The sequence below is a fragment of the Aphelocoma coerulescens genome, chromosome 6 (genome assembly GCF_041296385.1).
Source record: "Aphelocoma coerulescens isolate FSJ_1873_10779 chromosome 6, UR_Acoe_1.0, whole genome shotgun sequence".
NCBI classification, from domain to species: Eukaryota; Metazoa; Chordata; class Aves; order Passeriformes; family Corvidae; genus Aphelocoma; species Aphelocoma coerulescens.
In genome coordinates this window covers 6,717,598-6,744,561 of record NC_091020.1, presented here as the reverse complement: position 1 = coordinate 6,744,561, position 26,964 = coordinate 6,717,598, and the positions used below count along the sequence as shown (strand labels likewise).

Below are 26,964 nucleotides of genomic sequence, written 5' to 3'. Positions count from 1 at the left end.
GTCAGGTTGGACAGGGCTCTGAGCAGCCTGATCCAGTTGAAGATGTTTCTGCTTATTGCAGGAGGATTGGACTAGAAGGCCTTTGAAGGTCAACCCAAACCATTCTATGTCTATGACATCCATTCCTCATACTCTAAATGGAAGTATTATTATTATTACTGCTTCCCCTCCCTAAATACTGAGAATAAATTAGGGTCATACTAAAAAAAAAACCAAGCAAACAAACAAAAAAACCCCCACAAAACTTTCTGCCTTCTAAATATAGTTTTAAAGTCACACAGACAATTATATTCCCCAAAAGCCAAGGCCAGATTATACTTATTTGCATGTGCCAGTCCTGTCTTGCCGCTTAAGTGCTTTAAATTGCGTTATCCTTCAGCATCTTCATAATACACACCGCACAGCTCACTCACTGCTCTGCTGTGTTGACAGGACCCCGCAAAGCCCCGCGAACGCCCCTGGCCAGGTGCTCACGGCAGTCGCTCCGGGGAGGGGAGCGACTCCGGCCCCGAGATCGTGCCCCCGCCGGGTGCTGCCGCCCACGCCCGCCCGCAGCATCCCCCCGCCGGGCATCCCCGCCTCTCCGCATCCCCGCCGCTCCCCGCTCCGCATCCCCGCGCGCGGCTCCGCATCCTCGCCCCGCCCGCCCCGCCCCGCGGCGGCGCCGCGCCCGGGCTGATTTACGGCTCTGCTGAAAACGCCGCCCCGTCGCCGCCACCAGCAACAAGTCGGGTGAGTGCGGCGACCTTGCGGGCGGCCGAGGCCCGCGCCGAGCCGGGGCCCGGCGCCGCTCCGCTCCGGCAAGGCCCGGGCGGCGGCCGAGGCGAGCGGAGCCGCGCCGAGGCGAGCGGAGCCGCGCCGAGCCGGCGGGGCCGTGCGGCCGGAGCGCGGCGCCGGGCGGGCGCGTCCCCGGACGCCGGGCGGAGATGGCGCGGTACCCCTGAGGAATCGCCGGGAAAGTTTCCCAAGTTCCCCGTCGGGCGCGGACGCGGGCTGTTCCCTCCCGGCGAGGAATGCAACAGACAGCCCGGGATGAAGGCGGGCACCCCTGGCCGGAGCCGCTCGGCAGCGTCAGCCTCCCCTTCCGCTGCCCGCGATGCGGCGACCACACCAGGTTCCGGAGCCTCTCCTCGCTGCGGGTGCACCTGGAGTACAGCCACAGCTTCCAAGAGAGCAGCCTCCTGGCCAGGAGCAGCCTGTTCTCCCCGCTGAAGGACGCGGAGCTTGTGTCTCCGCCGGAGCCCGCAGCCCAGGGCAGCCCGGGCAGCCCCGGCGGCTCTGCCGCGCAGCCCGCGGGGCCCTACCTGAACTTGGGCGGTGCGTCCTGCGGGAACGGGAAAGGCGGGCAACCGCGGGAGCTGGCAGCGGAGCGGCCCGGCTCCTACCTGGCCAACTATGTGTCGGCTGAGTCTCCCAGCGAGGTTTCCAAACCCGGCCTCCCGGCCACTGACTCCAAAGCCTCCTTCGAGGCACACGTCAGAGAAAAGTTTAACAGGATGGTAGAGGCCGTGGACAAAACGATCGAGAAGCGGATCGACAAGCTTACCAAAGAGCTGTCCCAGAAGACGGCGGAGCTGCTGGAGGTGCGGGCAGCGTTCGTGCAGCTGTCCCAGAAGAAGCAGGAGGTGCAGCGGCGAGAGCGGGCCCTGAGCAGGCAGGTGGATGTGGCCGTGGAGATGATCGCAGCTTTGAAGCAGCGGCTCAGCGAGTCCGAGGAGGAGCTTCACCGAAAAGAGGAGTAAGTGGGGAGGCGAGAGCCGATGGCTTGGCGAGGGCTGGCCAGCTCCTGCGCGAGTGACAGCCTTTGGGAGAGAAGAGAGGGAATGGCTCAGTTGCTTGCTGATTATAAAAGGTCCTGGACCTCACCAGCTTCAGATCGCTGTATTTCTAAAGTTGTAGTCCATGTGACCATGTCCCCTGCAAGGCAGTGGACAGCTCCCTGAGCAGGTGGCTTTCACACTTGACTCCCAAGTAACTAACAGGGCAGGGGACAGCTCCCTGAGCAGGTGGCTTTCATGCTTGGCTCCCTAGTGACTAACTTCTGCACATTCTAATGACTGTGTTTTGCCACTGGTTTCATGGTGGTAGGGACAAGTAGAAGCTCTCATCAGCATGTAATCTGATTTACACTGACACCTCTAATGCGTTGCCTTTTTAAGAAGATATGGGTGGATAAGTCTGGATGAAGTATGCGAGAGTACCGAATAGCACCTTTTCCCTTAAGCCATCCCACCATGGTCAGCAGGCTGCCTGTGAAGTGCGATAGTCTCCTGTGCATCAGCAAAGCTTTACTGGAGACAGTGTTGAAAAGGCCATGTAGTAGTTCCTGTCTAGTGTTTTAGATGGACACAGAACTGTGAAACAGGAACCCCTTATATGGGATTGGGATGCAGATGCCAGAGCTCTGACTAACCTAAGCCATCTAAAAATACGTTCATGCTGCATCCATTAAAAATGTAGTGATAGCTGATATATAATTTATACATGAACTACTTGGTTTATTCAGCACTTACTGAAACCTTTCAGGCTTTTCAGAGCAACACAACTTATTTTAGAGAAATGGAAATAAAGAGCCTTGGTAATGGCACGCCTCTAAACCAATTCATCGGCTTACAAAGGGAAGATGAGAAGTGCTAGTTGCCATGACACTGATCTTACAAGAAATAAGGAAGGTGGTGTAGGAGTTCAGTGTAGGAAGTTTGGAGGGCTTTCATCATTCCTTCCTGTAGTCTAAGGACAAGAAAGAAAAGATGATAACGGCTCCCACATCAGTAGGAGCTATCTATCTTGAAGCAGTGCTATAGATTTCTCAGAAGAGGGGATACATAAAGGTGGTGGGATTTGAGCCTCTGAGATGTGTATCTTCCTTGAAGGGATATTCAACAGAACCTCTGACTTTTAAAGTATCAGGTGATCCTCAGGGAAGAGAAGATTGAAGGACTCAAGGTGAAGCTGAAAATAATAGTGTAACTGAGGCAGATTTGAAAGTATGCAGGAGGGAAGCCATGAAGATAACATACAGTTTCAAGCAGTTTTGATATACCCATCTAGCCAGACTGCCCTCCTGGGCTCTTTCATAGTGTGAGTCACACTATTTCTTCTAGAAAAGTATCTTAGAGGGGGAGGGATTGCTCTGTGAAGGTCCTTCTTCCTTTCGCAGACTACCAGGAGACCTCAGGTAAGCAGCTGTCATAGGCTAGATGCAGAATTTCAGGTATCTGAAGTTAAGTGGCATGAATCTTGCCCCAAACTAAAGGCAGAATGTGTTTTTAAAAATCAAGGCTAGGATCCCAAAAGGAAAAACATGACTGCCAGGAGAAAGAAACCATTCAGTGGAACAATCCCGAAGTTCTGCAATGCTGCAGAAGGAGAAAAGAGCTTGCGGGAAAAGAAGAAGGGGGCAATTGAGTAATCTGAGTGAAAGAATGGGTATGAGATAGGAGGATGGCAAAGGACACCGATGTTTCAAAAGACAAATAAAAAGTTGTGACTTTTAACTGTATTAGGAAAAGGAACAAGAGGAGACCACTTGCTCTTTGGCAGACTGCTTACCCAGCAGTGCTGTCAGGTTGGTTGGTGTTCTGAGGCCAGAAAAGACTGAATAGAGAATGAGAAGTGGGAAAACATTGTCTTTCACACTAGGACATTGCCAGGCTCAGGAAAGGGGCAGGAGCTCAGATGATTGCTGTTAGAATTCTAGTCTTGAAAGGAGGAGGGTGAATGCATAAACAAATGATGAGGTAGCTCCTAAGTTGGTGTTACAGGGAAGGCTGAAGGTTCTTGGCTAGTAAGAAACACTAACCAAAAGAGGCAGCTGCACAAGAGACTTCACAGAGTACAGGGTATTGCTCCTTAGGGTTTTGCTTCCACTTTCAACAAAAAGACTTGGAAGCAAGAGCAGCCAGAGGAATGGGTGAACAGCTCTTACACAGTCGTGTGTTAATTTCTAAAGGTACACGTGCATAATGCATGCTGGTGGGTAGGATGGAAGAATTATCAGAGCTGTGTCTGTGCCCAGTCCCACAGCATTGCCTCTGAAGTTACTCTGAGGGCACTGGGAGGGTAGGCAGGGTGTAGGAATAGGTTGAATTCACTTAGGAAAAACTGGAAATGTGTTGGGTTTTCTCTCAATCAGATGGTTCCTGCATTTCCCATCTTGGGGGATAACAAGGGATAGTGCCACAGAAAAATGCACTGTTTGGCTTTCCAATTGAAAGATCATTGTATAAGTAGCAAATTGAGAACGAAGGTACGTATAGAACAATGCTTTAGAAGAACAGGACTGATAGTTCTAGAGCAGCTTTTCAAATGCCTGGGACACTTAGCTTTGCTCCAGCAGCAGGGAGGCACTGGGTGGTGTGCCGTAGTAGAGGAGAGAAGAAAGGATGTTCATGACTTTGGTAACAACAGTGACACTTGTCCGGCTTTCTCATGGGCCAGTGGTAAACTCTGAGACCTGTATATATATTCAATCCTTTGTGTGTTCAAAACTTACTTGGTGTGCTAAAAAGACATTGTCCTTCAAAAAAGGAGGATCTCAACTTTGGCTTTGATTTCTGGAAGAAGTCCAGATGATTAGAAAGCCAAACAAGACAGCTTAATGGAAATTGCAGAAACAGTTCTCACTGCAGATTGCGGAAAGTCAAAGACATCCCTTAGGGACTGCTTTGATACTTGCTGACCTTCAGAAATAAATGCTTTCATCAGTTTCTTTGGATTTTTTTTTTTCCATAAGCAATCTTGTGAATATGGATAACTTTTCCTAAAATTAGCATTGGTACTGAGCTAGTGTAGCTGCAAATCTTTTCCTCTTAGCAGGAGAAAAAAGAAAACACCTTCCCTGAAACACCTGAGAATTGGTTTAGACCATCAGCAGGAACAAGGCTGCCCATCTGAAGAGTTTGTAGGATCAGAAGGTTATTTCTTTAGACTTGTCAGTTGATTATTTTTTGTTTGTTTTAAATAAAGCCTTTAGCAGTCCAAGAAAGGCAGTGATGAAGTGAACATATCTTTTTAGTTAAATTTTCTCTTTGTTTCCCTACAAAAATGGCAGTGCCAATATGCATGCAGTTATGTGCTGTGATACTGGTGTGAGGCCCTCATGGAGGTGAACTGTGTTGAGGGGTAGGACAGCTGGAGGTATAACACTGACTGTACTAATGCATAATTGAGATAGTATTACTCTAAGCACAGAGCTGCTGAGCAAAGGAATGATTTAATTAGAAATGTGCCCTGAAAGGGATTATTCAATGTTTGATGAAGGAAAATGCAACTCAGAGTGAGTACTGTGATCTTAAAGATAACACTGAAGCATGCCCAAAGGGCTTAAGACTTTGTTGAATAAGATATCAAGAAAACCATTGAAACAAAAACCAGCTATGAACTTAACTTCTGGAGGACACTGAGAGGCTTGTTTCTAGATGTTACATAAGAAAATTGAAACTGGTAAACAGGATAAGCATTTGAAGTGATGGTCTTTGGCTGGAATCTACCTTTAGTGGTATCTTAAACACTTTCACTTTGGCTCCTAATCATAGAGTAAGATCATTAATGTTGTACCTTGCCATATCTCTGACAGTAATTTCTCTAACCAGTCTAATGCATTTGTTTTGAGACTGGTCATGCCTCTGTTCTGACATAGCCTGGAATGCAAGGATTATTTCAGAATAGCTGTGGTGGGCAGTAGTTACTCTTGCCAGTGGCTTTACCTTAAGTTTGCAATTAATGAAATTATCTGTGCAGATAGCATCTTGACAATGGCATTAAGAGCATTTTATGCTTTAAAACAGCTTTCCTTAAAATAGGAGTTTCATTTGTACAAGGAAACAGTTTTGATTTGCTTTAAGCAGAGTACAACTGCAATTACACATTGTTCTTCCACCCTCAGTTTTAGGTAATCCTGCTCCCTCTTTCCTGTTTTCTTTCATCTTCCTACTCGAGAGATTACTCCCCCCCCCATGCAGCTGCACAGGTTTAAGCCTAGCATGAACATCCCACAGAATGGCTCTGTGAAATAAAGCTTTTAATCTTCAGTGTCACCCCAGTAAGTTCAGGGCTCAGATCTAGAACACAGCCCACTGAATGGGTGCAATAACTTTCTGAGGGGAGGAGGTGTGAACCTCTTAAATCAAATGTGCTGTTAGTGGTGTGGGAATGTGAAACCACAACCTAATGAATAACAGCAGCCTTCAGGCAAAAACACCAGTTGAGTGATGGATAAGGTCAGTGGAATTAATACTTAATAAATATATATATATATATTAAATATTTTGACAAATAAATCACTTTACTACTTACTGTGATAGGAATTTTCCCACCTTCAGGTAAAATAATGTGTTTGGTTTTCCATTGATTTTAGGCAGAGTTATGCTAACTGTAATTCTCTAAAGTGATTTGATACTGGGTGCAGAATCTGCATGGAGCCTCGTGCTTGTCTCCACCTACAGAGCAGCTGCAGGTGTCAGTGTTGCTGTGCACAGTCCTGGGGCCAGTACTATGCATCCGTGGGAGGGCTTGGTTGCAATGTGAGAAATAATTAGCCCTTCTTGTCAGGTGTTAAGGAGCTGGAGCTGTCCCACCCTCTGCATCTACTCAGTGTATCACATGCTTAGCTGCTGAAAATCATACAAATACTAAGCATATCCCAGTATCCATGTGCCGGCAACTGCTCCAGTAAACAAGAACTGCAGCTCGCTCATCCTAAAGGAGCACTGAATAATCTAGTGGTAAAGGCAGAAGAATAAATGTCACCTACTCAGGCTATGATTTATAACTTTATTTACCATGAACATCTCAGGTTGTTTCATGGTTACAGCCTCCATGAAGAAGTTTTTGGGCTAGGCTGGATTTGGAATGAAAAATGCCAAACTACTTAAGTCTGGTTAACTGGAACAGGTTAACTTCCTGGCAGAGTCAGATTAAAATAAAAGCTTTGGCAGCAAGTTTTTACTTACAGTGAGTTCTTCCCCCTGCACTTGTTTTTTCAGCTGAACACCTCTGAAGTGCCTGCTGTACTGCAGTAAATTTCCCCTGGACTTCTCTGGCTCTGGGAAGAGCTCCTCTCTGACACTCTGGCAGTACAGGCATCTCCTGCTCCTCTTGGACACCTCCCAGGTTGCATCCCCCTTGTCTTTCCCTCTCACTTGCCTCACCCTGCTGCTGGCAGCTCAATACACCCTCTGCTCTCCAGGCAGCAGGAGCAATTCCCTCTTCCTGAAAGGTTTTGTCTGACAGGATCACCATCAAGGACAAAGTAAGAAACCTACCTTTCTCCCTGCTGCCCAGTCATAGCCCTGTAAACATTTTGCATACAATATACCTTAGTACTGGTATAGTAAGCTATGAACGGATGAGATTACAGAAATTTAAGAGATCTAAGCTGGACTGAGCATCATCTACACCACTCAGAAAATGTAGTGGCAGGATCTGTTGTTTACCCCTATAAGCAAGTGCCAGGGTGCAGAACTGGGTGAAAGGGGCAAGAGTCTGCTGGGCAGAGGAGCAGAGCAGTAAAGAGATGATGCTGAGAGCAGAGGTATTCACAGGGGGAGTTAGGAACTCCATGTAACCTTTACTCAGTATAACAGAAGTGCTCCAGATGTAGAATAGTCAGTGCAGGGTAGCAGAGACCTCTCGTTAGAAAGGACAACACCTCAGATATGAGCCAGGCTTTACCAAAATGATTCCTGTTTCAGGTGAACGCTGCTGACAAGGCTGTGCTGTCAAGACACAGAGCCCAATGGGCCCATGCTGCTGTGCTCTGGTTTATGCCTCTACCAAGTGGGCCCCACAATGGCCTCAGCTTCCCCCCTGACTTCGTGAGGAGCACTGTCAAACCTCTGTGAACATCCACCTTTCCACAAGCATAAGAAAAGAGGGTGAAAGACAGAAATCTTATCACATAATCCTCAAAAGCTTGGCAGAGGTTCTGGAGAAATAAACTGAAAGTAAAGAACATAAGCAAAAAATCATCACAGATATCTAGAAATAGAATTGAAGGGAGAGGGTCATCAGCATGGCTAAGAAAATATCTGGGCAAACTACAAGAGACAAGAAGAGCAATTAGACAGATAAACAGCAGCTGCAGGAAGCTACATGAATTCTTTGAACCATTTCCCTATTGTTCACAGTGGGAAGAGGGTAAAAATTCTTCAGGGAACTCTCTTCAGGTAGCCAAGGCATAGCCGTGGCATGGAGTGAGCTCTCTGAGGAAGAAGTGTTGGAGCAAGTAGAGAGAGCTATTAGCAGTCACTTCTCAGGGCTTGATCTTGTTCTTCTGAGAGATGAGAATGAAGTGGAAACAGAAAGTAGCTGAACTAACAGAAGTGCTCCTTATCAGTGCAAGGCGTGTGACTGAGCCCTAATGCATGGGTACATTCTGGCTCCTGTCTTTCCAAAGGGAATTTACAGAGTGTATTTCAGCCCAAAGGAAAAATTTTAGATTAAAGTTATTAAAGGCAGGTTCATAGGCTGTACAGAGGCAGCTAAACAGAGAGAAATTATGGAGATGCTACTACTGCTGCTAATAACAATTCCTACAAATAATGGCATGTAGGATGCCAAGTTATCTTTAGCAGTCTAGAAAGCAAGGACAATACTAGGGAATTTATTGACATTATGAGTTTCTTCTTCTCCTTCTGATAGTCATCTAGGTCTTCCTAAAAAACCACTGCTTCCCCCTGGCCTCCTTATGGCATATTAGTGAAATATTTGTAGGAAAGGAAAAATCTGTCGCTGATTATTCATGCCATAGAGCAGACAATTAATTAATTCTTTTTAATTACCTTTGCTGAGACACCTACAAATGTTAACATTCTTGAAACTATCAACCTTTTTAAAAAATGCCAGGTACTCATATTTGTGGCCTCCTGCTGCAGCAAAACTCACAAGCTGCATGTGTCCCTGGGAGGGACATCCTCATGGTGTCCCAGGCTGGTAGCTCCCCACTCTCCCACCCTTCCCACTGGAGGGTCAGCAGCCTGCCAGGCTACGCACAGATCTTCCTTACCCAAAGGGAGAGGGATTTGGAGCCAACCTGCTGAGTAGCTGTGCTTTTGAGCTCCCTGTCCCCTGTAAAAGAGGAGCCTGATGAAACTCCAAGGGCTTCAGGTTGCTCCTACGTTAGCCCAAAACCACCATGAAATCAAAGAAGTTACAGTGCTGTTAAGTGCGGTGACAATAAAGCCTTAAAATTGACCTTAATGAGTTTAGATTGACTTCTCCCTAAGCGTTCCTCAGTGGCTCTTTAGTATCAGGTTGCTCTGGGCAAGCTAATAATCACTTAAACTGTACAAAGCCTTGAAATGAAATGGAGTAGCTGAGCTTAACAAACAAGTTACCTCTTTGTTTCTTAAGCCAGATTTTGTCGGTGAGTTAATAGAAACTAATATTCATTGATGTTCTTGGTCCAAAACAATACTTGCTTGTTTTTACCTCATTCCTACCATTAGATCAGCGGGCAGGCACAGCCTGAATCCTAGATGGTGAGCTTCCGTGGCTGACCACTTGTGCCTAACTCTTTGTACAAAGCAGCTCACTGGTGAAACAATTATACTACAGTAAACCAATTAACTACAACTGTGTTGAGTTAAAACAATGAAATACAGAGAAACTTTGGATTTGTTATAAACAAGCTAAGCTTTGAAAGGTTATTTCTGCTACAAACTGTTTCATAGTTTGTACTTAAAATGCTTTTTCCTCAGGCGATGTATTTCTACTGAGCAATCATGCCCTTTTTCATTTGGCAAGCACTGGTTCCCTCAACTCCCACCCTCTCTGTTTTGTACGAAGCAAAAATTAACATGGCTTCATTGGCAGAATAAGAAATATTTATCCAGGCATTTATTAACCAGGGAAGTCCTACATGCTCAGATTTGTCTTCTTTTGTAATATGTGCTTCAATCTGTAACCAAGCTTCTTCCACCCAAATAGTCCTCTGATATCAGAGGTCCAAATGGTGTCCTGATAGTAAACTGATAGAATGGAGAGAATTTAGGAATGAGCAGTGTCTCAGTACAGAGCTGGGAGCTTTCACAGCCACTGCTGCTGTTTCTTCCAATTGTGTCACTAGACTAGACATACTCATAAACTCCTTACCTAAAACTTGCTCTTCCCACACATCTACTCCTTGGTCTATAATCTGTAGATTATCTGTTAATCCCCCATGCTCCCACTGGCTCCAGATCATAACACCAAATTTGAACATACTTGTAGGTTTGCAGCCAAAATGAAGTTTAATGGTCACAGTAGCTCTCTTAAGTTAGGAACCACCCCAGCAGCAACATAAATGACTGTTGTAAGATTATGATGAAATGGAAAGATAAATTTGGGAGTTCATCTCTTTCTCTTCATGTTTCAGAACTGATATGCTCATGGTTAAGTAAAAAAACAGAAAGCAGATACAGCTGTTTCCAGATACCTCAACAGGTGATGCTAATGATATTTCTACCCTGTGGACCACTGAAGACTATTTCCAAGAGACCAAATAACGTGAAAAAAACCCACCCTAAACCCACTGCCTATAAATTTAAATTCAGCATTCAGGTTTCCAGATCTTCACTTTGTCCACAAAAAAGTTGAAATCTTTTGACAAAGGTGAAGGACAGTAGTTAGCCACTACGTGCTATCGCCATGAAAAACTGGAGAAGCACCAGTAGTTTTTGAAAACAGCGAGACCAGAGCCCTTCTGTTATCTAAATGTGGCCTCTTTGCAATGTTTCCATCTTGCAGAGAAGTTGTTACTTTCAACCACTTCCTGGAAGAAGCAGCAGAAAAAGAAGTGCGGGGGAAAGCCAGGCTCCAGCACTTCATTGAGAACCTGTTGCAGCGCGTGGATCTGGCAGAAAGGCAGCTAGAATATTACCAAAACCAGCAGATGGTGTGCAACCACACCGACGTCAGTGAGCACGTGGTAAGCCAGCAGAGTCCTTCCCTTTACTGTCACCCTCCCCCTGGAGCCAAAGTACTGGAGTTTGAATACGGGTGGGCTCAGCGGCTCAGGCCAATCGCTACTGCAGGCATATGTGCATTTGCGAAATGTTTCTTTAGGTGTGTTTTATTTGTGTTTTAAACTGCCACTTCCATGAGGGAAAGGAGCAGGGAGCATAAGAGCAGCAATAGTCAAAGATGGTAGAGGGAGAGCAATGAAATATTTGATAGATATTTAAAATTTTTTCCAGCTTTGGCTCTTGCTGCTGTTGCCTTTGCCATGAACACTTTTTTAAATATAACTTGGCAGTCTTTTTGGGATGCCAAAAGATTTTCAGGAAAGACGTGGATCCCTATAGGTGGCATATCAGCCTGCTCCAAATCATCTTGCTTTCAGTAGTTACCTATCATGGGACTCTTAGAAATGGTGAATGGATTCCCACAGGCCTGTACCCCATGGACTAGAAATCAAAGAACATTGCTTTTTAAAATACATTATTTCTTTAAAAGCCCTCATTTTTAATACATAAACTCAGTATTTTTCCTACAATGCATTACATTTATATGACAAGTTTTAGGCACAGGACTTCAAGGAACTTTTCAGTTTAAATGAATATCCCATGCTGCCTGTGCTCAGTAGTTGCTCGCCCTGGGATGTGAGAAGAAGGCATTTGAGCATGCACAGCACTGAACAGGTATGCAGTGGTGGAAAGGAAAGGTTCCCAGAGCTACTTGGAAGACAACAAGCTTTAGGTAAGACCTGAATAAATGTAGATGAGCTGAAATCCCGTGCAGGACATCTGAGACAGTATCTGTGAGAACATTATGGGGCACCGTACAGATGGGCCTCAAAATTAAATCATCTCTCTTTGTCTGGATGTGTTTATTGTGATGCCAGGCTCAGCAGTGTCCCTTGCGGAGGGTTCTCATTTTTAAGAGAGACCTTTTTAACCCTCGCTCCACACAGCTGCCCTGCTTTCTGGGTGACTTCAGCATTCCTCTAAGGTCATCCATCCAAATATTGACCATCCTGACCTTCAGGAGGTACAGAAAAGTACACCATGAGATGGCTCCAGACTCCAACCAAGACAGATGACAAGCAAAGTCAGGCTGGGTAAAAATCCATCTGCAAAGTGTGGACAATACCAGGGACAGAGGGAACATTTACAAGAACATAATCATTTTCAGATGCCAAATCTGACTTGCTTGGCTCAGTGACTACATTAAATGATATTCAAAGGCTCAGTGTACAAGCTCTGATGAGAGCTCAATACAAAGAATGGATTTAGTACTAAGATCGATTTAAGCTGAGCTGGCATTGAACACCTCCTTTCTGACCCCCACCAAAAGAGTGACTAGACAAAGTGTTTCCACACTGTGAACCAAACTGTTGTAAAAAATGAAGTAATGCAAACTTGGGCTGGCACTGAGGCTATGCTGTCCCTAGCTGGTCTCAGAATTTGCAGGAGGGGGAGAGAAATGTTTGTGTCCTCACCCTCCACCCTTCAGTGCAAGTCTGGCAGAGCCAAGGGCTTGTCGTTGTAGTTTCCTAGCCACTTGTGTAAAGGAAATGTATCACTGAAAAACTAAAGGATCTGAAAGTTAATTTCATACAGCTTATTCAGCCACTGCCCTTTATTAATTATCTTGAACGCAATAATTACTTCTCATTGTATCCATACCGTTTAATCTAATGTGAAAGATCTCTGTTCAGTTCACACTTCTTTCAATTTACTTTGATCATAGTTATAATAAAAATAATGGGAAAAATCCAACCACTAACAACTCACTTACTATGAACTTTAAAGACATTTATAAGATGGAAGAGTAATAATCTGTAAAAGAGGAGGATTTTTTGGTTTCTCTTATGAGTGTTGTTCTAGTTTTAACAGCAGGTGAGAATAGAGGTATGGTTTTAAAGATTGTGTACCTTTTATCCTTGTAATAGTAGTAACCTGGTTTTATTTTCATTGCAGTTTACAGACATTTCATTAAATAAGAAACCCAGATGCCTGTATGTATATCTCCTTTTTTTACTTAAATACACCAAGTTGACATGCTTGCATTTCTGCTTTTGCATTTTGCCTTATAGGTTGGGTTTGGTCAGGTTCTATACCTGGACGTGGTCTATATTTATGTCATGTAATTGAGGAAAAACAGATTTCTACTAAAACAAAACTAATTCAGATATTCTCTAAAGAAAATAAAGAATACTAATTTTCTGTTAAATTATGCCTTCGGCTGACTATAATAGCCTATTGCAAAGCTACAGGAGTTCAATCTCTTTGGCAAACACAGTCCAAGTTTCAGCTGGAAATATCTTTTTAACATTCTATAGGTAGGAGAGACAGTTGTCATTTCCTAACTGTCAGTAACACTCATATAACCAAACAAGTGCCCTGACAAAGCATGGGCACTAACAATCTCGGGTTACTCAAGCAGCTGTCATGGAAGCAGCAGAACTAATTGGGGCTGGTCTCCCATGTCTTTGTGAATTGGTCATGAGTCCCAGCAGGTGGCTTAGAGCATCACGTGCTGCTTGGCCAAGTGACAGTCAGGCAGTGCACCCTTTCCTAGTGGGGACACGAGTTTGGGACTTTCTCCCATCACACCATTGTCCATTCTCCATAACACAACAGATTAGGAATATGTGTAAGTAGAAGTTCAGACCCTCTCACAGTCACTTATGTTGCAGAGATGCTTCTTTTAGTGAAAAAGCATTTCCCACTTCTGGAGGGGGCAGCTTTGCATTTCACATGCAGTGACCTGCATCTTCCTCCATCCTACCCTGACTGTGAATTGGGGACAGACAGCTGTCTTCTCTACCATAAACTCGTTCCATTTAAATACAATTTAGCCCCTTTAGGTAGCCCCTCAGATCATATTGACCTTGACCTTCTGGTTTTAATGGCATCATTCAGTGCAGCAGAGGACTGCCTAACATCACCTGCAGTAATGCCTGCATATGCCTTGGGAATAAATGATGTAACTTCTTCACCATAACAACATCTGAGAAAAGTAGAACGCTGCATCTTTTAACAACAACTGAGTAAGGGACAGTAACAAATAGTACCTAAGAACTGATGGTAAACCAGAGTGCCCAACACTTGTGCATTTACACAGGTCATTCCTAAACCCCAGCAAGTGGTCAGAGCCCAGGCCTGCACCAGGCCAGGATGACACAGTGTCTGCAAGCTCCCAAAACTTCCCTCTGGTGAAACCTGGTTAGCAAAGCTGGTAATGCTGTTATGTAGGTAAGGCTTAATTCCTACTATGTCAGATGGCCCTCACTACCTCCCACCAATAAATACAGGCTTTCATGACACCCTTCTCATCTTCCTAAAGAGCAGGAGAGGGTTTTCACTGTACACACCTGAATAACCACAGCTTTTTCCAAAACTGGCTTTGTCAAGTGTGCAATATCATTTAACTCCCAGAAGAAGTAATACTACAGATACATGGTTTTCAGAAATAACAAGCTATGGAAAATAGCCCTGTGGGATCCCTTAAAAGATCAACTTGTACATCAGCACATCTGTTCTTCAGTCACAGGAGCTGGGTAGATGTGAGCTGGTGCCTTATGTTCATAGTTCTGCTGTTACACTACATGTATCTGCTGTAAAACATTTCAAGATTATGTTAAAAGGGGCTATAATGATCTTACTTAGCTAAACTGAGGAACTGCAGTTTCAACGTAAAATTTCAAAGTGGAGTGCATGGTTCAGCCTTTGCAGCACTGGGCACTTTGCCGTCACTCCACCTGAGCTCACCAATTTCTGCAAATCTTGCTGGGCTTGAACCATCACAGAGAGAACAAAGAATCCAGCTTACTTTGGCCTTTAAGCTTTCATACCCTTCTTCCCACCAGTTTTTGTATTCCCCTTTCTTCTTCTCCTGTTTTAAATTAAAGCCTGAAAGGGAAGCTAAAGTTTCCCTAGATGGGCAGTCAGCGCATGCATGGAGTTTCCTGAGCTACTGGCCATTAGTAGCAGCAGCTCCCTGGGGCCTGGGTGCAGTCCAGGGCAGCACTGAGATTCCACAAAGAAGTCCCTACAGTTCTTGCACCTACTTGCTACTCTTATGGTGCTGTGTGGTCTTCCAAAGACCAAGGGATGTTCATTCTTTGCAGAAGGTTGATGTGAACATGTGCATCTTTAAAATCCCTGCAGACCACCAAGTACAGACCTCAGTAAGGTCTCAGCACTCCAAAATCAGCAGAATACTGATTGGAATAAAAGTGTAGATGGACGTGCCTGAAGAGTGCACCTGGAACACACATAGGGGTTATTTTAGTGAGGAATGCTTTTGAGTACTGAGAAGTGGAATTCATCTTGCAGCTCTGTTTTTAACATGCAGCCTCATTCTGTAAAACAAGACTATTTTTGTCTTCAGAAATGTATGGGTTTGGGATATTTTGGGGACCTATTAGTTCGCAAGACTGAATAATAATTATTAATAATCACTATTACTAATTTCAGGAGCCGAGGAAGTCAACATGCTTCATATAACATCCCTGATGCAAAGCCTCATTCCTTTCAAAAAGGAAGGATCTTGTTGAAAAAAGCAAAGGATGAAAAAAACAGCTTGCAGCCAGTGAAATGCTTCTATGAACCTGTTGATTGTCCAAGAGAAATATGGAGAGCACAAAAGAAGGTTGAATCAGTCTGCTCTGCCAGGAAAGTGAGTGCAAAATCAAAGATGGGTAAAAAGGCCAAACCGCTATAGGAATGGTGAGCAATATACAGTAACACAGGAACTTGGCTTCAACACAACAAACATTGAATGAAGTTAGTCATCCTACTTTTTCCTATCCATCTGGCCATGCCAAAACATATCAGATATAATATATAGAAATATATACATATGGAAGATTTATATTATTTAGTTATGCCATTCCCTCTTTGGGCGCTATGAAAGAAGTGACATTTTATTCAGTTTACATGGAGGTTTTTCTATTTATTCATGTATTTATTTATTTATTTATTTAGTCATTTATAGAGCTTGTTTTAAATGACTGCAGTTATCTTGCTGGGCAGTACTGTGGCTGTATGTTTAATTATTTTAGTGGCAGCATGTGGCCTGCTAATTTATTTTCCATCTGTGTTACTGCTGAAGTTCAGAGGAATCCATTTAATCAGCACCTAAATATTCAATCTTTCAGCTTAGGTAGGTGTAAGATCAGTGACTAACAGACATACTTAGATGCAAAAGGCCTACTCAAAGTCACTTGAAGGCTGTTTACAGCAGTAGATTGCTACCCTGGGTTTTTGGCTATAAGCACATTTCCATCTTTTATTAAATACATTAAACCACTTGATTCTGCCAGCAGCCACATTGTCTATTGGTACAAGTTTGGGCTCCTCTGGTGTCCCTTAGCAAGGAGACCAGAAGCTGCCCTGGCAAGCACAGGCCAGATTGGGCCAGTGGAGGAGTTTCAGTGCCAAGTGCCAGCAGCAGGTTATCAGCTGTGGTGCAGCAAGCAACAGGCTAATGCAGCATGTTTTTGCATGGCATTGTGTTCAATGCCTGTGCTTGGTCTCAGGCATGAGAGGCCCAAATGGACATGATTACAACCCAGATCCTTCACATTTTTATGTCTGAAGAATCTTTACAGGGCTGAGAGATCACTGACTTTGAACTAAGAACCCAAATGCAAGGCAGTTAGAGATGGCTGCGGAACAGGAATGCCTGTGTTTACACTGGTTTGTCCCAATTAAAAGGATCCTTATTTATCAGAGAATTGCTTTATCAAGATTTTCTTTGTGTATACAGTTTTTGGTAACATGAATCCTCATGCCATGTTTACAGATATGAACATCCTGATAATGTTACTGATGGGATTTGTTTTCTCGAGAAAAAGAAAGGATAGGTGAGACAGGTCTGTGTGATTTATTTTTTAAATGCTCATAACAGATGTAAATCGTTTATGTGGAAGGTGATTTTTACAGTATGTGTACAAAGATTTGTGAAAAATGTTTTTCATTTTTTATAACTGTCTGTAAGCAGAACTGAGTATTAAAAGACAGTGTATCACTATGATTACTGCTGCAATAAGCACCCAAGTTGCAATATTTTTAAAGCAGAAGATGACCAATCAGTCGGCTAGGATCAGGTAACTACAGATGTCATACATTTGTCAGTGTACAGAGCTCCCAGAAAGTAGCAGAGTGAAGAAAGAGTATTATTCCTCACTTTTATTTAAAATAGTGTATATGGAACAATCAGCTATATGTTTAAAAGTTTCTCAACACTGTTTCAGTAGGAAGTCACAGTGTAAAACCAATTCAGGTACTTAGGTTGTAATGATATTTTAATATTTATTTAACTCTGTCACAAGGCCACACTTGGCCTTATGCTAGGCACTGTGTGTGGTGAAAAGGAGTTGTTCATTGTGTTGCATGGGCTTGGGTCAGATTGTGTGTTACAACAACTTTTGTAGGCAAGCTACAGTTGAAGCATTCTTGTGGTTTTTTTCTATTGCTTCCCACATCCTTCCACAAACCTGAAAAAATGACCTTTTTTGAAGATAATAAGGGTGAACATTAGAAAGATAATAAAGTAAAATATATTAATCTGTTTCTTTATCCACCTGACACAGAAAGAATATTTTTATTTTTATTTTTAAATGCCTATCTACTCTGTTAGTCACCAAAGTTAAGTGCAACTACTAGTTCACAAATGAGATGTTTATTTTATTATTTATCATGCCAAAATTTTGACTGTAAGTTGTCCTTTTCAGGGAGGAAGAGGAAAAGAGTAAGAGAAGTTGCATGTTTTTAAATTTTTCAAAGCTAATTTAAACTTACTTGCCAAACAAATGCCAGTTTAGTTAATTAGAAAGAAATTGGACTGTACTGTAATCCCAGATAAAAGTTTTTAGAATATAAACATTCTAATAATAAAGATATATTTCTCAGTTATTGTGTCGTTTAATTCTGTCAAATACGTTGTTTCTTAAAAAAGCCTCTGAAAGAGCAGAGAAAAAGCCAAGCAGCAGCAGCTTGGACTTTGGTTTATACCTCAGGTAAAGCACGTCAGTGAAGCTGGGTTGTGACCCTTCCCAGCAATACAAATTAACCTGCAGACAGCTACTCCATCCTGCCTGCACAGCTCACACGTGTCAGCTGCTGCTCTCCTACTGTAATCGTTCTTGAGGTGACCCACAGGGTCATATAACCTGCCCAAAGCAGAGGCAGGGCATGTGGAGGGAAGGGTCAGGCAAAGGAAATTAAGGGCAGAGGGGCTCCCAGGGAATGTCAGTGATGGTGTCTCACACACACTGCCAGTTGCAGAGCCATCATTTCATCAGGTGTCTCTCTGGTTAGACTTGGAAAGAGAGGTTTTCCCATGGGGGAACCAGGTTCCTGTCTCATTAACAGAAACAACATTTGAGAAGAATTGAGAACCTGCACCAGGCTGAGTGTAACCAGCTTTAGCTTGTGGGGACTTCTGAAGTCAGGACATGTCAATTTAAAAATATTTTTTAAATCTGGAAATGTTCTGACAAAGTTGACCACTCACCTTTGAAAATGAATTTGAAGCACAGTTACCACATTTTGCCCTTTGAGACACTTTGAAGGTACCTTGGTGGGTTGTATGCTCACATCAAAGTGAATTTCATTAGGACCTGGATGCCTCATTCCCATATAAATTTTTAAAATCCCACCTCACTTGTAACTAAAAATATCTCAGAGCAGTATGTGTACTGGCTGGGCCTTTACAGGTGAGCTTAAAACAAAATGTTCTGACAGACGTGACATTATAGGCCAGGAAAACAAGAGACTAATTGAAACCCAGACCTTTAATTAGAGCTATACATAGAAAAAACCAGTCACTTTGAGATGCTCCTGCCAGTTGAAGAGAGAGTATGTTTTTAGAGCACTTAATATCATCTGATCCCTCCCCCCAGTTCTGACTCAGTAGTAATGGCAGCCTCCCCCTACCCAGAGGAGATCTGAACACATTTGTTTTGTTTCAAGGAGAGTTACTGCAAATGTTCAATGGGATATTCATATTCAAAGAGATGGCCACCAATTAGAGCGGTTACTAGGTCAAACAAATTGTCACTTCTATCATCCCTAATAATCCTTCCAATGTCACTGGCTCTTTCAATCTACTTGAGCAAAATCCAGCTCTTCTCTCTCTTTATTCTGCGTCATCAGATAGTTGCCTCTATTTGTTCTTACCTCAGACTAATGCTGATTGTTTCCATACATCCTGTCTGAAGTGGCTGGAGTGGACTATTTTAGTGCTCTCTGCAGTGAGCATGTGCATTATTTTTTTTGTTTTTTAGAAAAAATAATCCCAGAAGTGATTTTACTACATGAAGCTCTTAAAAATAGATCCTGCTGCGACACAAACAAAATGTCCTTTTCCATTTTGTTGCTAATGCCACCCTCTATCTAGCCATGCTTATTTTATTCTGGTCTCTTGAATTTGCATTTGCACATCTCTCCAAGGAGAAGGAGAAACAAGCAGCGTAATTTAAATGCAGTCATTGGTCTGACAAGCCTTTCCCCTCTCACTGTCTCAGTCCTAGCATCTCGCACTGCAAGCAGTTGGCTTGAATTTTTAATAAAAGCATGGAAAAAAATATATACGTTAGATTTTGAGTTCATTAGAATGTAATGGAAGAGGAAGAGGTTCTTCTGAGCTGGGAGGGAAAGAGGAAGAGAGATGCTCCACTTGCTAGAGAAGTCACTTTTAAAGATAAATGTGACACGTTGGAGGAATTTGGTGTGTGCTGGTGTGAGATGAGGAAAAGCCAGAGTCACACATAAGGCAGCCGTGAAAGGATGGGGGCCTCATTACTGCCTGCTGTTTCTTAGGGGTTTTGACCTACAGAACATCAGCATAGATAAAGACTGAATGTGTTAGGCTGTAAGTCCTGCTTTACACACGTTTTGCAGCCTAATTACTAATTTCAAAGTAATAGACTTCAGCTCTGGGGCTTCCAAGAAATTCCCCAAACTCTGTCCACAGTATTTGTTCAAGTCATGTGTATTTGCCTTACAGTTAGAACCTGTGCTCGGGGGGCTTGTCAGCAGTGGGGGATTTCTGTGTGCTCCCAGTCCTTGCTCCCTCCTGTCTCTGCTCAGTGACTGATGGCAGCTGGATGGGCGCTGGAAGTTCTGCCGGACTCTCACCCCACTGAATCGCAGCCGGGTCCCACAGCAGTGCTTTCCTTCACAGAACTTTGCTGATTTTTTTGTCTGATTCCCTAGCTCCCTCCTTTCTACCAACCCAGTGCCTTCAACATGAGAGAAGGCTCATGCAGCTGGTGTGTTCCCTGAACCTCAGCCTACTGATAAGTCACTGAATCGCACCAGAGACACTTGGAAAATGCTTTCTATGGCAGCCCGCGGGCAGCTGCTGCACTAAGGTGGCACATTCCCACTTGTCCTGCTGGCTTTGTGCTGCCTGGGTGACGAGTCTGCCTGTCGCCATTCGTGCCTCTCATGCCTGTTGGCAAACAGGCGGTGGAGTGACCAAAGATCAGAGGGCTGTGTTTCTGAGAGGATGTCTGCTGCCCATTACCCCTCCGCTGGAGAACAAGGGTAACTTTGGCTGAGTGTCCTACACTTCAGAAGTATTTTCATAAAAAACGTTACACACATGGTACTTGCCCTTTGTTGAAGTATAGCTCGGGCAGGTGTCACAGATCTCTGCTCCTGAAGGGATTTCTGATCTCCCACCAGCCAGCATTGTTGGGGTACTTTGGTAAGAGAGGGGAGGCTGAATATTGGTCATATGAACCACACACATACATGCTCAGGTGTGCACACTAGCAGAGGGTCAAGAAAACAACCAAAAGAAGGTTGGTTTTGTTTTGATTTTACTATACATTAATATTCTATCCCTCTTAGAGAGAAACCCCAAAAGAAACTTTTCAAAATAAAACTACCAACAAGCTAGTCCAGGAATTGTATATATACCTTTCCCAGAAAATCACACTTGGCATCACAGAACATATTCATCTCTAGCAAATTTCCAGAAAATTTTTCCCCTTGCAGAAAACAGTAGATTCTGAAGATACTTTTAAAACTTCTTCTCATGGGAAAGAAAAAAAACAGGCAGGAAAACAGGAGTATTTTATCATGAACCAGCATTGCTCCAAATCCACAAGGTTTACACTAAGAAACTCCCCCAGCAGTGAGCCTGTAATTGTTTGTATGTCAGCCTGCCTTGCCTACCAACGCTTCTGAGATCCAGGCTATAGAGGTGACCTCCTAAATATGGCATGGTTTAATTATCCCTCCCTCTCGAGCTTTGTGCAGGCACCTGTTCAAGAGGAGCACGTGAAAAGTCACCAGTTTTGCATGCTGCCAGGGTATGCCACAGTGTTCGTGCCAAGCTATGCTGGTGCCACCCCCGGGCAGAAGCCCTTTGTGGGGATTAGCCTGAGGAACCAAGGGATGGATCAGGCATCACCCAAAGCCTGGCAATGGCAGGTGAAGCAAATTGGATTTATGAGAGCTGAACCCGTTTCTGTGACAAGAGCCATGACTCTCCCGTGGCTACCAGCATGGCTGTGCACTTCCCAAGCCTGCCTAGGTTCCCCACCAACCCTAAGAAGATTTGGGGTAATGGAAGGCATGGGGGTAGGTTGAAAAACTCTCTTGCACACAGCTGTTTTAATAAAGGGTTTAAAAAGCACAGAGGGACCATCTCAAATGGCAGTTTTTGAGCACACACGAGCTCATCCTACCCATCTCTTGTCCCCTAGAGGTAGAGGACTATTGCAGCCATGCTGGGAGCCAACTAGTTCAGTGATGAGGCAGAAGGGAGATTGCTCTGCCAGCAAACACCTTGCCAACGTACTTCTTAAGGGCATTAAAAATTTTATCCATTAGGAAATAATGAAATTAAAAGAATAATCACCACTAAATGAAGAAGCCATAATCCCACTGTCAGTTAATTTAATTGCTACAGTGAGCACACTGAGCTGTCGGTGACAAGTTTTATTGTAGTCCCTTTCTAAAGAAAATGTTGTTGCCAGACATTACCCAGATTTCACCTGTAGACTCCCCACCAAGGGAGCACATGAAGGCAACAAGCAGAAGACAAAAGACTGAGTCCAAGTGAACAAGGAGGAACATTTGCCAGAGGACAGGCATAAGTTTAAGATCCCAGAAGCACGAGTGGGGAGAATGAAAATGAAGACACAACTGAGGCAGATGAAATACATTATCATGGCCTGTGCTAAAGAAAAGACCAGGACAGCAATATAGTTGCTATTCCCATGTATTTTTTTAGTGGGCTTCAGTAACTTTTTAGTTTTTCTAACCACTTTTTAAGGAGGAAATGGAGGTGCCCTTCCCACGTCAATACCATATAGTATCACCACTCTCATTTTCTAGGGTACACCACGAAAGGACTTATAAGAACCAGATTATCTTTTATTTTGGGGACAGGGGCTTCTATTCCTTTGATGCAAGTAGATGAAAACCTACACCACGGATGCCCATCTCCTTGGATTTCAGGATTGGTGCTGTGAATCTGGGTATGTGAGTCTGGGTGATGTCAAAGGTCACTTCCTGAGCAAAACGTAAATAAAACACTTCCATTTTATCTGTGTACACACTCGAGGTGTCCAGGAGACAACATATATGAGCCAGTTTAGATGTCAGTTTGCAGTGGGCAGAAGTGATTCTCTGCTCGGAAGGAAATTTTGCATAGTTATAAAAGCTGGTGTGAGTCCAGTATAAGACCGGCAAATGAGTACCCTATTTGAAAATTCGGGTTTTAGGCAAAAATAGCTTTTCAAGAGACACGTAAGCTGGCAGATGAATCCAGACGGAGCCGTTTTGCCACTAGGTGGTGATGGCTGACAATGAATGGGTGCAGGACACTCTCAGCCCCTCTCTCGCCTCACCGGATCGTCTCACACCCCCTCACTATTCCCGTCCTCCTCGGGGGCAGTGCGTGTTCCACTGGAACACGCCCTGCTGTTACCAGAGACAAGCCGCTCCATCTAACCCCAGCCTAAGGAGCACGTTAATTAGAGGACTTGACTAAATACATGGAAGCGTCATTTAATTAACTGGAAATGGTGAACGAAGAGGAGACCAGGAATGTACATGCTACAGTTGGTCACTTGGAACGGGATGCTAGCAACAAAAGTAGTATCAGTAGCTGAGCCAATCTCAAAATCACACCAACTGAACATAAATGATCAAAATTTGGTTTTCTGACAAAGCCAAATCTGCACAACACCCACCCCAGTCCCCTGGCAAAAAGCAGGGTTTTTGGAACAGTGGCCGAAGGCAGAGGTGCCGGGCAGGCTGTGAAGTGGAAGGATTATAGGACCCGGAGATGAAAGCCTTGCTGCCAGAAGAGGCCAAGCCACACCTCGCCGGCGCTGTTCCAGTGGCACTGGACTGCAACTCTCCCCGCACAAGCCCCTTGGGCTGCGGGACACCCGTGCAGGGCCATACCCTCCCTACAGCATGCCAGAGCAGCCCCGTCGTCCCTTCCACAGCCCATGCCCCTCCCTGAGCTTAGCGGCTACTAACCTTCCTATTAAGCACGTGATATTCTGCTTCTTCATAACCCTAATTAAGAGGCTTTATTCTTATTCTATAAATTAAGTCTACTTGAAACAAAATAGCAATTTTCTGTTACAAAATGATGGCTTTCTCAAAGACATAAGAGGACTAATGCACTCGGCAGCAGCTAATGACTGCATGCCAAAAGGTCCTTTGCTTTTAGCGTGCGCCCATCTGCTTTTTGCTGCTCTGCCATGGCCCACGTGTTAGAATTTACTGAAGACCAGCCAGCCCAGGTACCGCTGAAAAAGGGGCTCACAAGGACCCACCCCTTCCACAGGGAGATTGCTTCATCCCACAGCACGTCCTGCAGCAAGAAGCTTTGCTGCCAGGGCAGAAAGCCACAGGAAAAGGAAGGGAGAGGGAGAGCATACGGATCACACATGGGTGAGAACCATGGCAAGGGATGCTCCCTGCAGTCCTGTGCCTGGTGGGCTCCTGCTCAGGCCCAGGGGGATTTAGGGATGCTGAGCCCCAGTAGGTATTAACCTCTCCTAACGCTGAATTCAATGGCCCATTAGACCTCTCACTATTACACTGATCAGTTCAATATGTACAAGCCTGACAATTGGCTGTCTCCTGCCCTGAGGAATCTCTTGGGGGGCTTTATGGTTGCAAATATATATTATAAAGGTCTTTTTTTTCCCCTAAACAGCATTAGATGACCTAAAAAAAAAGTTGTAATCCATCTGGCATAGCTCCTCTTTCACTCCAGAAAGGACTCCCATTCCTTCTTGGATTGTTTCAAGGGCAGCCCTGCCTTTCTGCACCTCAACCACCAGTGCCCAAGGAGGGAGACAGGCCTGCCTGGCTGAAGTCACCAGTCACCCATGAGCAGTGCCAGAGTGACACACTGGCACAAAAGCGGTATTTGCCACTCTCAGAGCAATCCACAAGCAGAAATTTGTTTTTATGAAACATTAGTCATTTTAGATAATAACAAATTGGTACAAATCCCATATTCACATAAATTACCAGCTTTGAATAGTTGACCCACTTTATAGAGAATCTTGGCACAAAATCTTGACTCTGAAATTTGAGGCAGATTGCTTTCAGTTTGGTCAACTTGGAAAGAAAGTAATGAAAAATATGTTAATACAGGGCTCAGAATGAGGGCTTCTTTTCACTTGAACCGAAACTGTCTCATTCTTCTTGCAGCAATACAGGGACTAAAATCTTCTGCAAGTGTCCTGTTTAGATTATCTCTGGTAATTTAGGTTTCCATTGGAAATAAATTCTGGTGACAAACACAGCTCAAACCTGTCATTTGAGTACTGTCCTATGAGTGTGGCAAATGCTGCTCCCCCTGCTGTCGTACTCCAAACCCAGTATTTCAGAGCTCCATGAAGGGCCTGTTCTACCCATTGTATGGGGCAGTGCACACATTTCTGAGGACTGCATTTAAGGAGAAAGGTTAACCACTCCATGCCTGCATATACCTACTTACATATTCATGATCTAGTGGGTGGAATCCCTGCCCGTGGCAGGGGGGTTGGAAGGTTGGAACTATATGATCTCTAGGGTCCTTGACAACCAAACCCCTTCTACGATTTACATTTCTTGCACCTAAAACACTGAAGTGTTTCTAATGTGAATTAACCTACTGAATCTCTAGGACCACAAGCCCTTGCTGTTTAACAAGCCTCTGCAGCTGTTGCAGGGTTGTATGGGCTGTCCCACACCTTCAAGGAGCCACAGAAAACCTCACTATTGCTGGCTTCTCCTTGCAGAATTTGAAACTAGAGCCATAAGTTTTGAATGTAAACCCTGTTTAAATACATGATTTCTTAATGAAAGTATGGGCTAGCAGGAAAGTTAAGCCATATTCTAGGGATGTTACAAATTAATCAGAACAGTAGATCTATATCACATGTTGGCCAAAAAATCAGCTGAGCATCTGAACATAGTCTAAGCCAACACCAGCTTGCACTAGAAAATAAAACTCGGTCTTCTGGAGACCAAACTCTAGTCCATCACCCAATCCTTCTCTAAACGGATACCAAGACCCCATCATTGTGTCTTCCCCTCTCACCTCCAACTTCAAAGAAACGTGCCATAAAGTTGCAAGCTGTCAGCAAACTTTTACCTTCATTCTTGTACTGAGGATTCAGTTCAAACCCCAATGCAAACTTTTAATCAGCAGCAACACTCATGCAGTATGCAGAAAACCTTTTATTTTTAATAACACACAGAAAGGGGACTGAGAGAAAAGGCATTGATTCACTGTAACAGAGCAGCATGTCTGTTTTACAAGTGTATAACTTCTGGTTGGTAAAGATTTGAGGTGACGGAATATAAGCAGACAACTCCCAGGTAACCAGAAAGGAGAACTACACACAAAAGGCAGGTCTAATATTCAGAATACCTGCAGACATTAACAATGTAATCCTGTCACTAATCATAGCTTGTAATGAACTGTGGCAATGGGGTTCTTGGAAATTGGATGGACTCACATAGCTTGTTATTTTAAATAAATACCATAATTGGTATGAAATCCCAGCAACTAACGTATGAAAAACAGTATGAACTACTAGTCTTTTATGGGACAGAAAGAATTATCTGTAGCTATCCAAAGGCTAGTTTGGCTTTCATATACTTATATTTGAATTTTACATCACCTTGCCTCCAACTCTGTAAAACGTAGCGGTTTTGTTAGTGGTGTTTAAGCTAACTGCAGGTATTCTAGGCTTAGATTGTGTGGGATGGAAAGAAATACTAGCCTTTTGCTTAAAAGGAGAGAAAAAGTAGATTTATATTGATAAAAGGAGAACAAGGTGTGGAAGCATGTATAAGCAATAGCATTATGAAAATCTTAAGATCAGATTCTAGAGGAGAGAACTACAGATATTTCTCTTCTTACGATAGACAGATCCCGTCCTAATCCAACAAGGGAAGTTCAGTTGTCCTCACCCGCAAACCCCCAAGGAGGCTCTGCAGGAGCTACCCCTGCACCCAGGCAATCCAATATCCTATAGACATGTGCTGCTTATGGAGCCGCAGTATTTCAAGAGGTACAAGAAGACTCCTGTGTTATGGCAGTGTCCCTAATGCTCCTCCTGACTTCACACCTGATGCCCCAAAGGAGAGGCAGGGAGTGTCAGGAAGCCTGGCTCCTGCCACTTGTTCCTCTTACAGGTCATCACCATTCTCTGTTTCACTTCCCCCACTCACAAAAATAGAATAACAACTTCTCCTTCAAACACTTTCAGCCCTTTTGATGGCAATTGCTACAATTACAACATTATCATTGCAGGATATTAGGTAAGTTTCATTACTCTGTGGTGAAGCGTCCAGGTGAGCAATTTGTCAGTTTTAGAGACAAACTGAGATATTGAGATGCTAGCACAGTAAATTGCCATAAGAACGGAAAAAATAGATGATTCACTTCTGTTTTCCTCTCTTAGCATCTACCAAATTGCTCATGGGAGTACAGAGGGCCCATCCTAAGAGCTGCCTTAAATTTTAAGTGTGCTCACTCATCTTAAAGAAA

The 26,964-nt window shown here is 43.9% G+C and overlaps 1 protein-coding gene across 2 annotated transcripts; it reads left to right on the top strand.

Moving 5' to 3' along the window:
• Positions 1-710: 710 nt before the first annotated feature.
• ZNF365 (zinc finger protein 365) lies at positions 711-17,842 on the top strand. 2 transcript variants are annotated; one of them, XR_011151621.1, is made up of 4 exons: positions 711-1,738; positions 10,729-11,679; positions 12,903-12,940; positions 15,405-15,452. XR_011151621.1 is itself a non-coding variant. In XM_069019083.1 (4 exons), exons 1-4 carry the CDS (start codon positions 1,014-1,016, stop codon positions 15,649-15,651), a joined length of 1,191 nt encoding a protein of 396 aa, XP_068875184.1. In that variant the 5' UTR covers positions 711-1,013; the 3' UTR covers positions 15,652-17,842. The 2 variants fall into 2 exon arrangements, 1 of the variants encoding a protein (XP_068875184.1); XM_069019083.1 differs by having other exon boundaries at positions 10,729-10,909; positions 15,405-17,842.
• Positions 17,843-26,964: the final 9,122 nt, after the last annotated feature.

Bases quoted from the DNA above. Each gene is read 5' to 3' on its own strand.
- ZNF365 (XM_069019083.1), top strand. From the start codon at position 1,014: ATGCAACAGACAGCCCGGGATGAAGGCGGGCACCCCTGGCCGGAGCCG. The intron at 1,739-10,728 runs GTAAGTGGGGAG...TCCATCTTGCAG, and splicing joins GAGCTTCACCGAAAAGAGGA to AGAAGTTGTTACTTTCAACC. The intron at 10,910-12,902 runs GTAAGCCAGCAG...TTTTCATTGCAG, and splicing joins CCGACGTCAGTGAGCACGTG to TTTACAGACATTTCATTAAA.